Source organism: Pyrus communis, chromosome 8 (assembly GCF_041283825.1).
Source record: "Pyrus communis isolate YQ-2024b chromosome 8, ASM4128382v1, whole genome shotgun sequence".
NCBI classification, from domain to species: domain Eukaryota; kingdom Viridiplantae; phylum Streptophyta; class Magnoliopsida; order Rosales; family Rosaceae; genus Pyrus; species Pyrus communis.
In genome coordinates, this window is record NC_142572.1 from 17,840,178 (window position 1) to 17,854,865 (window position 14,688).

Consider the following 14,688-nt stretch of genomic DNA (forward strand, 5'->3'; position numbering starts at 1 on the left):
GCGGGGTGGAATTGTCTTTTTGTGCGGGATGATTGATTGTGCCACGTCATTAACGGTGACGTGGAGGCTTTATATTTTTTTAAGAGAAATTTTTCAGTATGACCGTCACAATAAATAGTACATTACATGTCGTTATATAAAAGTTAATAATTTAAAAAAAAAAATTTCACCACTTACATAAAAACAAGTAATATATGTTTTTATCATAATTAAAAATTTCTTTTCTTTTAGGGCCCAGCTCCAAGTCCAAGCCCAATAATCTAACAAATTCGGTTTAGGGTAAATTCAAATTTGCGTCCTGGAGTTCTAATATATGTAACAATTGGTCCTTGAAGTTTTATTTTTCATTTTTTATTATTAGCAAACAGCATTTCCAAAATTACAAATCGTCGCAACATTAACCCTTTTTTTTTTTTTTTTGGACAAAGAACATTAACTCTTCTATCCATGAAGCACAGAATGAGACTATTTTTGGTGTTCCAACAAAAGCCATGACAAACACGGAAGAAATTTTATGGCCATAGAAATGCAATATAAAGAGCTTTCAGTCACTTTAAAAGCTCTTTCAGTCATTTTACAATTGTAATCTTTTTCTACATTAACACTATAATCTAAAATATTATTATCTACATGTTACACGTAACTGACAAGTAATAAGATTCAACTCTCATAATTGATGAATTTAGTATCACTAATTATTATACGAGAATGTGAGAAACAAAATCCCACTCGGTGATGAACCAAACCTTCCAAAAACTATTAGCAGCGCTAATAGCTTCGGCCCACCACCAGCTCATACTTTAGAGCCGCCGGGGTGGTAAATAAAACTGAGAAAAAACCAATATCAATAAATAGAAATAGTTTGGGGAGTGGACAGTGGAGGTGACATGTAGAAGTTGAGAAGGGCAGTTATCAGTCAAATATTGGGTGAAATCTAACTGCCAGTCTTTTTGTTTGCAGCGGTAGCAGCCTGCATGAGCCGTGACATAGTTTCCAACGTGGATCTTTGTCATATATTTGTCTGTTTATCTGCTTATTGGAATTAAATAACACTACATGTGAATCATGATCCAAAATAATATTACATAATCATGCGATCAATAATAGTAATTCCTATTTCTTCTAAAAGATCTTTCAAGTGTCTCTTTGATTGTATAAAGAAATATGACTTATGTGCCGATGTTCCGAACACATTAAAAAAAATTTCTAAATTCCTGACCAAGAGTGAGAGTAAATAGTTTACATTAGGATAGCTAAAGGTTTCGAAGAAATTATTATGTGGTATTGAAACCATGTATGATAAATTTTTTAGTGGAGTGGTGACATTTTTACATGATGTTACTAATCCAAGTGATATAAAATGGATTAACGAATCTTGTATAGTATTGATAAGGATAATGCTAGGGAGACTAAATTTGTAGAAAAAATTTGCAAACTAAATGATATGTCACCAATAGGAAACAAGCACGTTTATTAACGCTTAAGTAATATCTCAATTATCAACTTCCATGTCATTTAGTTTAAAAATTAATTCTACAAATTTAGTCTCCGCTATCATATTACTCTACTGATAGTAGATGATGCTAGTAGGACCAATATATTGTCCATAGTTCATGCTCATACTTCTTATTTTCGGAATGAGTTAGTAACTAAAGCATTTGTATGTCAATAATTGCAATATTTTTTTTAAATTAGCACTATAATTTAGTGATATTATTCTCAACGTGTAAATGAGAAGTAATAATACTCAACTCCCATAATTGATGAGTTTAGTATCAATAAATATCGTGTGTGAGAAAGTGAAGAACAGAGTCCCATGTCAGTGGTGAACCAAATATTCCAAGACCTTATGAGAAATTAGCCATTTTTTACATTACCAATTAGTTTTATAGTAAAACGCAACTTCCTTCATCTCGTTATAGAAAAATATGGAAAATGTAATAATTTCAAGTTTTCTGGTCTTGGTGGCAGGAAAAGCAATTACGTATGTTCTATTGAAAGGTAATGAGATTGAGGTTCCACCATAAAATCAATTGGCAATATAAGGGGTAGCCCAATACCATATAAGCACATAGCAAACTTGTCCCGTCACCGATGTGGGACAACTCTCAACACGCTCTCGCACGTGTGGTCGATTTTCAAGCCTAACACGTGGACAACATAACAGGGTGGCCATTAGGCTTCACACGTGGGACAACCTACTCTGATACCATGATGACATTGGATTCCACCATAAAACTAATTGACAATATAGGGAGTAGCTCAAAATCATATAAGCACATAGCAAACTTGTTCATGGGCTGGCCCAAGCCTGCAATGGGTACAGCCATTTCGTGAAGGGCTTTATTTGAGAGCCGACTGGTCCATGGTCCATGGGTATTCCCGTAAAGATCCAGTCTTCAGTTAGCTAGCTGGTTTGATAATCGAAGAGAGGAGACTGGTTGAGCACACCGTATAGCAGTCGGACTCGGACCCAGTCGCCCTTGTTGGAGCTTCATAGGTATTTGTGTTTCCCTTTTCCGTGATTTCTTATGAACTTCGTCCACTCAAATTCCCTTTTAATTTAAACATTTTTAACCTAAATTTATACTGAATATATAAATGCTGAAGCTTGATCGCTAGTTCCGGCCTGCAAACCGCCATAGCTGCAGCGATGGTTCTTACCAACTTCAATGGAACTGGCGTCGGATTCGGTACGATTTCATAAAGCTTCTTTTGTTATAATCTATGTGGTGCGATGAGGCCGTGACCAATTCAGTTTGTTTTCTTCAGGATTTGGTGTTGGCTGCGGATTCGGCGTTGGATGGGGTTTCGGAGGTTGGTTCCTTCTCCCGGTTGAATTTTGATTGCTTTTTTTAATTCATTTGCCTGAAAAATGTTTAATCTTTGTAACAATTAGAATTGTTAATTAGAAGAATTAAAACAGTTTTTGGTGCTTAATTTCATAGCATAATTCTCTATTAATTAGGCATTTACACAAATTGTGCAATAAAAGAAGTGTTTACAGCATATCATCTAGGTAGATATTGTGGATCCACAAGGCGAATGGTTTCGAAATGATTTCTGTGCTGTTTATGAGCAATGAAGAAACGAACTTTCGAAGTGCAAAGTCTGTGAATTGTGAATCTGTTTTTTAGCACCGTTTCTTAGAATAATGGTTGACAAATAAACACCAATTCTCAATGGTTGAGCTGTTGAGGAGATGAAGTTGTTCTGATCACCTTGGCATCTTCGTAAATCTTGTGTTCTTATGGTCATTTGATGGTGTCTCTGTCCTATCTTTTAAGAAAAAGGAAATTTGCAGCAACTCGTGAAAGGACTGTAAGCTCTACTTGGCTCTTCACTGTCAAAATGTAGTGGGGTAAACATTTGTTGATACTTTCTCAGAGGAGAAGTAGGCTCTTTGAATACTAGAGATTTATTCAAGACGGATGTGACGTCAATGGAATCCGCTTTTCAAGACAGATGTGATGTCAATGGAATCCGCTTTTCTTGGAGGGAGGGTAGTTTTAACTGAAAGGAATAGTAGGAATTGGTTCTTCCCCACGGGCCAATTTAGGAACCTCAGAAACATGTTAATATTTGGACCATCTGATGGCCAGTTGAGATCCTTTTTCATCATGTTGGTGCACTAACGATTGGTTTGAACTTAAAGCATCTGTACCTGGTGGATTATTGGGAGGGTTTTTCTGTTCGGCATGTATATGCGACTGAAAACGAGATATCCTCCTCCCCTCTTCTTTTCCACCAGTGCAAAAATCCCTTGATCTGTCTCCTCTCTAGCGTGGCCAAAATTTTGATACCTTGCGAGTCTGGTTATGCATTTGGATCAATTAGTGATTACTTGATCATTCGTCAATGCAGAAGTGTTGGACTGGTTGTGTCTCTCGAGTCGACATTGCAGCTGCATTTAAGCTTCATACAGATTATCATATGATGTGCTTAGTATTTGTTAGCCGTAATTTTACCATAGGATTATCAACTAGCATTAAGGAATTATCCTTTTTACTTAAACACTGTTTGTTATTCGTACTGATGTACTGTGATACATCTTGTTTGCTGATTTACGACGTTTTTCTGCTACAGGCACACCTTTGAACTTCTTGGGCCTTGGTGTAGGTATAACCTTTCCCTTTTAATCAAACCGGAATCTCATGTTTATATTTTTGGAATGTGTTGGATCTATATCAAGTAGATCACGATGCATCTGTCATTAACCGGTATATTGTTTCGTAGGCGGAGGCTGTGGAGTTGGACTAGGTCTTGGATGGGGCTTCGGCACTGCCTTTGGTAGTCAGTATCATTCATCTGGGGTCACATTCCAGGGCATAGACTTCGGCAAGAAGGATCAAGATGGTGCTTTACAGAAAAGCAACCAGGACATTCGTGCCTCGCGATAGCTTCTCGTTACAGCATTTCCTCATCATTGCTGTGAACCGAATCCATAAGCGCAGACGCAGCTTATGTCGCTATGCAAGTCGACTTAGGTGCCAATGTAGAGAAAATGGGAGATTTTTTTATGCATGCAGTACTTCAATTTAGTTTGTAGAATACATTTCAATTCGAGTTATATAATATTGAGGATGGAAACGAAAATTTGTTTCATATCGTAAGTAAACGTAAGAAATCTGAATTTTATATACTACAGAAACAGTCACAGTACATAACGCGAAGCTTCACGGAAAAGGAAAGAAAATTTATATTACAAGATGCGGTAGCACATATCTTTCGGCTTACAACTTTCGCTGATATCGCTTGTAGTATAATACAACAGAAGTTTTCCTCCGCCAAAGGAATCAAAATTGGAGGAGGAAAACATCAAAACAAAAGTGGAATCCTTTGAAGGTTCTCTTAGGTTGTGCTCATTGCTTGGCACTTCAACAATGTGTGAAAATAGTATTGCGTTTTCCTACTTCTAGGTCCATCGATTGATAGTTTCTCCTCGTTCTGTCACGATCTACCAAAAACTGTGGACAAAGGCCACAGCTCAGATCGCACGCAACGCAAAGACTGCAAAGAACGAAAATGCCGAACTCATGAATACAAAACTACCTTTCAACAAGAAGTAACAGAAAGAAACAGACTCGGTTAGCATGACAAACATTTAAAATAATATCATTTGCTGGATAAGCAACACATATAAGCTATTCAGACAACATTCATGTCCAAATTGGATCTCAACATTGTGTCTATGTGCAAAACAAAGATCTGGCAGGGTTCAGTGAAGCTTACCAATCAAGAAAAGGAGTACACCGATCCAAAGTGCTACGCGTGCAGGCCAACTATATTGCATATAGTACTGAGACCGTTGAAGTTGTCTCTGGATAGCTCCGTACCAGCCATACAATGGTTTATCGTAACATTCATCGCAACTATCCAAACAACTCTTATTTTTTTCCAAGCAAGCATTGATGCCCTAAACGGAAAACAAGAATTTTAATCACTAGTAACACAATGCCAAGAATGTAAGGTATCGTAGTAAATTAAATCAGAGTAAAGCGTACATACCCTAGTCAACTGAGTAGGTGGCAACAATGCAGTATCAGCGTCTTCATGACGGTCGACTGCCTTCCACTTTCTAAAACCATTCTTTGACCACTTCAACTTTGACGCGGTTTCCATGGAACTAAGAAACCCAGACATACTAGGAATCTTTCGTACAGGATGCTCAACCATCATAGCAGAAGAACTTGGTACGTATCCATCGTCAAAAACAGCAATTTTCCAGGCACCAATGTCAGCACTATCACTAGCTGTCCTCCTATGCCCATGTGACTTCTCCTCCCTAGTCTTCTGGGAGCCCAACTCGTTCGAACCACATGAGTTCTTCGAACAACCTGGCGCTGTATCTCCATCTGTGACTCGTGGTTTTTCAACATCCTTGTCGTTATTTTTGGCAACAACTGTCTCTTCGGAAGCAGATGGTCCAGAAAGAAAAAATGCAAGTTCGTTGCACTCCCCTTCATCCAAACGCACCCAAGGCTGAGAAGCCTTGCCCTCAGAAAGGGCAGCTTCCTTTAACGATTTTTCAATTTTGGAAACCTGCTCCTCGATGGCAACAATGAATGCACGGTGCCTCTCTCTTGCGTCTTCACATGAGCTTCTTGCATAACTTGACCTGACTGCTCGTGTAAACTCCTCTAACTGCATTGCCACAAAAAAATTCAATCAACTATTCACAACACTGATACGGGGCATAACACCAATTCCTAATGTTGGTCTGTCTAAACGGCAACAGCCATAGCTGAAGAGTGAAAGAAGGCAGAGGACCTGCCATTTGGTAGTTCCAAGAGTTGTACAAAGATCCCTGCGAAGTTCCTCGGAATCCCACATACTGGAAGCGTCTTTCCTGGCGTGGATCCATGTTCGATATGTAGATTCCATCCTTCAGAACCACATAAAAAAACAAAATTAACATACAATTTACAACAAAAACCATATATCATCCTTAGCAGTCAATGCACATTGCATTTGAAGAACAAGTGCAGACAAAAACCCCACTTCCGGTTTTCATATAAACACGTCACGGATAAACACCGATTACTCAATGGGTTTATAAACAGATTGTATAGGGAAACAAATAGAACATTAAATCGTAAATCATGAATTTTAATTAATTGGGGCCAAATTTCGTTTCTGCTGAACGTCGCCTAAAGCTGAGATTTGATTCAAATGTGCTGGAAGCTATCAAATTAAAGATGCCATTCAAAATTGCAATAAAACTTCGAAAAGCTACAAATTTATTGGAAAAAACTACAAATTGATGAACATATTTGGCATTGGAGCGCCAGAAATAACAGAATGAGAAATGCTACCTGTCCGCGGATTAAAGCTACAAATTTATTGGAAAAAACTACAAATTGATGAACATATTTGGCATTGGAGCGCCAGAAATAACAGAATGAGAAATGCTACCTGTCCGCGGATTCTTGAACTTCTTCGGCCGCCGGAAAAAATGGATCTCTCTCCCATCGATCAAAACTTGACGCCATTAATTAATCAGCCCAAGTTTATATATGAATTAGCAACCAATCTTGTTTTATTCCAAAAAAATAAAAATAAAAAAAAGAACCCTAGCTCGAAAATTGATTTAATTCCGAAATTAATTTGAGTAAAAATTGACAGTGGAAGCAAATAGAAATTAGAAATAGACAAAGAGGGTAAAAGGGGAAGTTGGGTGAGGAGAGATTTCGTTATTTCAGCGATGCAATTTGGATTTGCAGGCGACAGAAGATTTGGGTTGGGGAAGAGAGAGAGAGGCGTAAATAACTGGGAGTTTCTAAAAAGCCCAGAACGATGTCGTCTGCTAAAGTTGAGAGTTTGGAGAGGGGTCAAAATTGGTGGATTGGATGGTGATGGTGATGCGCCAGCGCGTGGATGATTGTGGTCCACTGACAACTTCCTTGGCTTTTAATTGCTACTTTAATTGTTTAACAATTTTCTTGGCTATTTCCTTTTTCTCTCAACCGTTTTCCTCAGTCATGAACAGTACCAAAAGTGTTTTGTTAAACCTCTATTTTTCCTAAGATACAACCGTGATTTTAGTCACTTGAATTGAGTTTATTATACTTAAGATATAACGAAGAGTTGTTCACGTTTGAGTACGTTGATTCTAATTTATAACTATTGATGAATTGTGAACTTCACACGCATCAGTGAACATGATTCTTCACAGGATATAAATTATTAATCTTAGCGATGTTTTTATTCTACTAGGCTGCAACGTATATAGGTGTAGCTCTTTTTCAAATTGAGGATCTCTGAATCTCTGTGTCTGGAGTAGTCGGACTCATAAATTGAAGTCGTTCAAGAGAGATTTAGGCCGTTTAAAGACTTCATTTTCTATGAGATAGATTAGTGAGATAAGCTAATGAGGATTATAATATTTAAATTTTACAGTTGAAATTTTAGTGTCCAACGGCTCTGGACATAAGAGATCTAGAGAGGATCTCAACTCCTCTTTTTCTTCTCTTAATGCAAGCTATAAGCTATATATCGTTTTTCAAAATTAAAAATTAGCTTTGGGCATGGTCTTTCCTTGCCCACGTTTAGTAGGACAATGATTGTATGCCCTTTTATTTCCGGTGTCCTCCCGTGCTTTCCTGTTTTGCGTGGTCAAGGTTAAGCTACATCAACATTTTATATTGTTTTTTTTATAGAGATAATAAGACAAAAATAAATAGTAATATAAAATATTGACGTGACTTAATCGTGACCACATAAACACCAGAAATGGAAACAATCCTTGTCCCATTTAGTATGCATCTATTTTCACCCAACATTTATTATACAGTATTACATTGTACTTAATTTTCCATCCACCATTTATGGTCTCTTTACCCAACAAACTTCCAATTGTACCCCTCAATTTTATTCATCAAATACACGCACGAGAATTTTATAATGATTACAACCTTTAAGTGTTGAATTAACCAAAACTGGTTATTCTAATAAATACATCTAAATGCTGAATTAACCAAAATTAACCAAAACTGGTTATTCTAATAAATACATCTAAATGCTGAATTAACCAAAATATTGTTGAACTACAAAGATAAAATGAGTTATACAAAAGTGATACAATGAGTTTCAGGGTCGGTCTAGAGATTTTTGAGGTTCAGGGCGAAATAAAAATATATGCCATTATTTCATATAAAAAAATATTTGTTTTCACGTAAGACATCGATTAAATTATATTTAGAAAAACACTTCAAACTCAATAATTTAGAAACACAAAATAATTAATTTATTTTGTATCAAGAGAAGGAAACGAAAAAGCTTCGGTCTTACAAGCAGATAGATTATGAGTTTTGTTTTCCATCTGAAACTTTTAAAATGTTTTTGTATAAATCGTGAGTTATTTTTTTTTCTTATTTACTAACCTCGTCAATATAAGACTAAAAAAATATTAATGTTTTTGAGTCTTTAAGGATATGTATAAGTAATGAATGAACACTAAATTAAACCTTTTGATGACATGTAATATTATTTGCAAATTTGGTCAAAAATTTAGTCTACGCATTACTCTTTGCTGAAGATTAGACTTGAATTGGAACGGATATTTAAAAATAGCAATCCACATAGCTACTAGCTGGTAAATAAATTAACAACCAAACAAAAATTTGTAAAAATTGAAAAAAATAAACATGCACATAGCATTTCGAACTTAGGAGCTCTCATTAATTTTAAACAACAAAAACCATTGCTTCTAATTAAACTTCTTAATTATTTAGCCAAATTTTATAAATTTATACTATTATGAAAAAATTTTTGTAAAAGTTAGAATGTAAATAAGCACACATAGTGTTTTGAACCTAAGACCTCCTCATTCATTTTAAACAACAAAACCACCAAATTTTATAAATTTATACTCTTATAAAAACATATATAAATATATCACTCTCAAAATTTTGGTGCCTCAATTTTTTTAGGCCCTGGACGGTCATCTTGCCTGCACTGGACTTGGGGTGGGCCTGATGAGTTTAAAAGAGTGTTTGAACACTTGTGCGACAAAGATTGATTTTTTTATTTTTATTTTTTTTTTATCAATTTTAAGCCAATATATTCTTTAAAATAATTTGGAACGTCTAGGGGTAAAATTGGAAGTTCATATTTTGTTGGGTAATAAGAGCGCAATGCTGGGTGCAAATAGAAGAGCACACCCTTTATAAACCTTGACCAGGGTTTTGACCAGCACTGTACACTGAGACAGACATGGAAGAAGGCGCGCAACTATGTGAGGCGGCGAGGAACGGCGACACCGAGAAGCTGAAGGCTCTAATACTCGCCGGAGCTGACGTTACGTACTTCGACGGTGAAGGCCTCAATCCGCTGATGCACGCCGCCAAGCTGGGCCACGCCGACGCCGTCACTGCCCTTCTAGAAGCTGGCGCGCCCTGGAACGCCTTATCCCCCTCCAATCTCTCCGCCGGCGATTTCGCGATGGAAGCAGGCCACGAGGACGCCTACGACATCCTCCTCAATGCCGGTACGTAATTTAGCATATAAATTAGAAAATGATTGTAATTTGAATTTTTTCTTATGAATCAGAAATGCAAGTGTTTGATTGATGTGAGTTGAATATTAGGGATTCAAGCTGAATTGGTACTCGGAACGATTGCGCGGAGGGAGAAGAAGGACGGGGATAGCGATGGTGATTATTTGGAAGACAGAGTGAGCTTTAGTGAGGATAAGCTTATGGACTCGAATTGTAAGGCGGTGATGATGGCGTGGGAGCATCCGTTAATGGAGGCACACGCGAAAGCGGTTTGTTCCGCAGGTGGGCATATATTGAACATTGGATTTGGAATGGGGCTTGTGGATACAGCCATTCAGAAATACTCCCCTGCTTCGCACACCATCGTTGAGGCTCACCCGGAGGTTTATCAGCGTATGATTCGAACCGGTTGGGCTCAGAAGGATAATGTGAACATAATATTCGGTCGATGGCAGGATGTGCTACCTCAGCTTAAATCATATGATGGTAGGTGAAATAGAAATGAGCTAATTCAATTGACGGTTTAAGCTTCAATTTATGTAAATTTATGAAATTTTGGGTTCGTTTGTGCAGGGATTTTCTTTGACACCTACGGAGAGTACTACGAAGACCTGAGAGAGTTCCACCAGCATCTTCCCGTGTTGTTGAAGCCTGGGGGAATCTACTCGTTCTTCAATGGCCTTTGCGGAGGTAATGCGTTCTTCCATGTTGTGTACTGTCATTTGGTCTCTCTAGAGCTTCAGAATTTGGGGTACTCTACACAGTTCATTCCATTGCCTGTCAAGGATTGTTTAGGAGACGAAGTTTGGGAAGGTGTCAAACAAAAGTATTGGCAGCTCGATACTTATTACCTCCCTGTTTGTCAGTCTGTAGATGATACGGAATGATAGTTGGACTTCGCTTTAGTTTATATTTTAGCTTTTTTTTCTTATTGTAACTTCAAGATATTTCATTGTGATTGATTTCATGATGATTGCATTGTAGACAGCTCTTTGAATTTCCAGTTTTATAGTGATATGTTGAATTTCTGAATGTCTCTTTTCAACTGCTAAAGGCTTTGTTCTTGTTTGTCTCTTTTCAACTGCTAATTCAGTGTAATTCTCAATATGGATTTCCAAAAAATAGAAAATTGATGTGTTGTGGCCAATAACTTGGACAACAACAACAAAGCCTTTTCCCACAAAGTGGGGAAATGATTGTTGCTAAAGTTAAAACCAGCTGATAGCAATGGGACTACTCACTATGTGTTTCCCACCGGACCAGACCAGGCGGGCAAATATGTCTGTACCAGATGGCACGGCACCAGTAACAAAAGTCACAGTATAAGTCTTCTTCTCATATGCTTGACTGAAACTCAGTGATTTTGGTTCAACCAAGATCTTCACTGACGTTGCGAGTGTAGAGTCTATGGACACAGAGACATTGTATCTTGCTGGTGGACCAACATTGGTCAGAGTCCTCGTGTATTTTTGGGTACCTGCTCCACCGTTGTCTGAATTTGTGTATAGGCCTACAGCAAAAGATGGATAATTAAGGTCTCCAACGCTGTAATTCTTGCTTGAATCGCAGGTGAAGACTCTGTGAGTCAATTTCTTGATATCTGTTGTTGTATAATGCAAGGCACAGAGAAAGCTTAGGTAGTCCTCGACCGTAAGATCGTAAACAAGGCCAGGGTCAATGGCTAGCACTGGATCTACATGCCCAGCACCGTAATCATATGGTGTTGCAGCATTTCCAGTAGCAATATCCTTGGTTGTTTTTCCATTTTTGTATGTTGTATAGGATGTGGTCATGAGAGCAGACTTAATGGCTGCAGGGCTCCATTTTGGGTGAGCAGCCTTGAGAATGGCGGCCAACCCGCTCACATGTGGGCATGACATGGATGTACCTGAGAGGATGTTGAAGCTCACCCGCATGTTGTCGTCATCTAGTCTTGTTGGTCCAACTGCACCAGTCCACCCAGCTAGGATGTTCACTCCTGGTGCTATTAGGTCTGGTTTGAGTTCGCTCGGAGAGACTGGATTTGGTCCTCTAGAGCTGAATGCTGCCACCACTGGTGAGGGTTCCACGCCTAACTGTGTCTTCCCGAAAGCAAAGTGAGCTTTCGGATCTGCCTGGGAGGCAATATATCTTTTTATTGCCTTACCAGCTTTATGGCCAACCATTATTAAAGCCAGTAGATGCACGCCGGCAATTAGTTCTTCCCCCTTAATTTCAGCGTCCTCCAAAATCATCCCTACACCACCAGCCTTTTTGACCACCGCACTCTTTTCAACCGCAGGGTTTTCCCCTTGATCACATAACCACAATTTTCCCAGCAACTTTTGCAGGAACTAAACTGTCAGGAATGCATAGATTGCTTCCATAAGCAAGTGGAAGTAATCCACTAGGTAAGGATGTTCCGCCGTAGACTGATATACCTCTGTATTTTTTTCGATTTCCAAGGCTAACATATGCAGGGAAATCCCGGTCTAATGTTCCAGCACCCACGGTGGCTATCCAAGGTGCATTATTGCCCGAGCTGACCTTAGATGGCCCCTGATTTCCGGCTGCGCAGGACACGAAGATTCCCTTCGCCACAACAGAGAAAGCTCCAATGGCAATACTGTCTGTGTAACAATCTTCGTACCCTATTCTCCCAATAGACAAAGATAAAATGTCGACGCCATCTTCAACAGCCTTGTCCATTGCGGCCAATATATCGGAGCTGGCGCACCCACCAAGCCAGCAAGCCTTGTATGTGGCTACTTGAGCTTGCGTAGCCATTCCCTTTGCTGTCCCTGAAGCATAGCCAAAGAGGCTAGCTCCTGGAACAGGGGACCCGGCTGCAGTGGTCGAGGTGTGAGTTCCATGGCCATCATCATCTCTTGGTGATCTCGATTCTTTGGTTTCATTCATGGGATGTCCAAGTCCTGCTTCATACCCTCTCGAGAAAAACCTCGCACCAATGAGTTTTTGGTTGCAGCTTGAGGAGTTGAAGTTCTTTCCCTCCTCGTACTTTCCTTTCCAGCTTCTCGGCACAGGGCCGAGACTTTTGTCATCGTAGCTTTTGCTCTCAGGCCACACGCCTGAATCTACAACTCCGATAACCACATCACTCACTTTATCGGATCCAGGGAAGACAGCTGCATGTTTTCCTGATATTCCAAGGAACTCAGGCGTCCAAGTTGTTTGAAGTTCATATCTCAATTCAGGCAGAACAGAAACAGTTCCCGGTTGTTTCTCAAGCAGCACAGCTTCCGCAAGACTCAGCCTCACGGAAAAGCTGTGGATTTCGTTTGTGTATGTGTAAAGCATGTCTGCCGAATCCGACACCAGCTTCAAAGACGAGCCATACCATCGGAAATGGTCATCTTCAAAACTTGCTGGCATATTGGACTTGTCCATGTGAATGATGTACGTCTTCTTCATTTGCTGCTCTCTCTCGTCTTCTGTGATTGCGGAGATGTGAGAGAGAAGCAGAAGCGCAAGTGCCACGGCAGGTATGAAAACCGACGTTCTCATCTTCTCAATCTTTGCAAGTCTGAGAGCATCCGAGTTTCTGGCAAATATGGGAGTTTCTCTCCAGTTACTCTCTTTGTACTTTGTTCTGCACACGAGAGTGCCAGAGATTCCCTCTATTAGAAACCCACTAGTACTCGTATTATTTTCCTTTTGGAATTAAAATCCGCACGTGATTTTTCTTTTTCTGCACATCTTGTTAATTTATGTCCATTGAGTTTTCTTTTAATTTATTCAATCTAAATTATGTAAGACATATTTTGAAATCACACAAACAAGACATTAAGATTACGAATAAATCAAATCAATATAAAATAGGGATTAACAAATTATATTAAACTTATCTGTAGAATACGGAAGACATTGCAGAGTTCTAAGTTGTCTTCTACTTCCAGTACTTCAATAAATCTCTTTGCTATATGAATAGGGTTCAACGTATCAGAGAGATTGAGCGTATGGAAGCAAGGACTTAACCATAGTATTTATATCATTAGGATTTAATCACAGCCAGCCTATTATTGGTTGTGAAAATCAAACCTTATCACTTAAGTGATTGAGTCCTACCATGATTCTATATCTTTGTAGCGAAACCTATTAGTTTCTTTGAGGTCAATTGCAATGGTTAAGACTCCATAATCCTTATTTCACTAGGACCATCAAATTACTTATGTCATTAACATCTCGACAAACAAGTGGCTTACAACACAAGTAATCCAATACATCATTCATTGTCATTCACAACTTTACAAATGTCAGAAACACATAACTAGTGTCCGCAAAGGCGGAAAAAGTCAGGATTCCATCCCACATAGCCCAAGGGAGTGGATCATGTAAGCCTTGTATATATATTCCTATCTCTACCTAGCACGAGGCCTTTTGGGAGCTCACTGGCTTTGGGTTCCATCGGAACTTCGAAGTTAAGCTAGTTCGCGCGAGAGCAATTTTAGGATGGGTGACCCACTGGGAAGTTCTCGTGTGAGTTCCCAGAAACAAAACCGTGAGGGCGTGGTCAGGGCCCAAAGTAGACAATATCGTGCTACGGTGGAGTCGAGCCTAGGATGTGGTGGGGGGGCCCGGGCCGGGATGTGACAATTTGGTATCAAAGCCAATCCCTGGCCGAAAGTATGCCGACGAGGATGTCAGGCCCCTAAGGGGGGTGGATTGTAACATCCCACATCACCCAGGGAAGT

At 39.1% G+C, this 14,688-nt stretch overlaps 3 protein-coding genes and 1 pseudogene across 5 annotated transcripts; 2 read left to right on the plus strand and 2 right to left on the minus strand.

Moving 5' to 3' along the window:
- The first annotated feature begins 2,361 nt into the window (after positions 1-2,361).
- LOC137717679 (glycine-rich protein) lies at positions 2,362-4,596 on the plus strand. Of its 2 annotated transcripts, XM_068457118.2 has the most exons (5): positions 2,362-2,500; positions 2,611-2,693; positions 2,773-2,817; positions 4,087-4,119; positions 4,237-4,596. In XM_068457118.2, the coding sequence occupies exons 2-5, from the start codon at positions 2,654-2,656 to the stop codon at positions 4,398-4,400; spliced, it is 282 nt and encodes a 93-aa protein (XP_068313219.1). In that variant the 5' UTR covers positions 2,362-2,500; positions 2,611-2,653; the 3' UTR covers positions 4,401-4,596. The 2 variants fall into 2 exon arrangements, with proteins under 2 accessions (XP_068313219.1, XP_088555224.1); XM_088699098.1 differs by lacking the exon at positions 4,087-4,119.
- An 18-nt stretch (positions 4,597-4,614) lies between these two features.
- On the minus strand, positions 4,615-7,419 carry LOC137717678 (uncharacterized). Of its 2 annotated transcripts, none has more exons than XM_068457116.2 (5): positions 6,916-7,419; positions 6,271-6,385; positions 5,509-6,144; positions 5,233-5,416; positions 4,615-5,010 (listed from the first exon to the last, which is right to left on the minus strand). In XM_068457116.2, exons 1-5 carry the CDS (start codon positions 6,990-6,992, stop codon positions 4,988-4,990), a joined length of 1,035 nt encoding a protein of 344 aa, XP_068313217.1. In that variant the 5' UTR covers positions 6,993-7,419; the 3' UTR covers positions 4,615-4,987. The 2 variants fall into 2 exon arrangements, with proteins under 2 accessions (XP_068313217.1, XP_088555223.1); XM_088699097.1 differs by having other exon boundaries at positions 6,275-6,385; positions 6,916-7,305.
- Positions 7,420-9,672: 2,253 nt separating this feature from the next.
- Positions 9,673-11,029, plus strand: LOC137717893 (protein arginine N-methyltransferase 2). Its single transcript, XM_068457395.2, has 3 exons — positions 9,673-9,988; positions 10,088-10,483; positions 10,571-11,029. The coding sequence occupies exons 1-3, from the start codon at positions 9,715-9,717 to the stop codon at positions 10,882-10,884; spliced, it is 984 nt and encodes a 327-aa protein (XP_068313496.1). The 5' UTR covers positions 9,673-9,714; the 3' UTR covers positions 10,885-11,029.
- A 56-nt stretch (positions 11,030-11,085) lies between these two features.
- Positions 11,086-14,170, minus strand: LOC137717892 (subtilisin-like protease SBT1.7 pseudogene; annotated as a pseudogene).
- Positions 14,171-14,688: the final 518 nt, after the last annotated feature.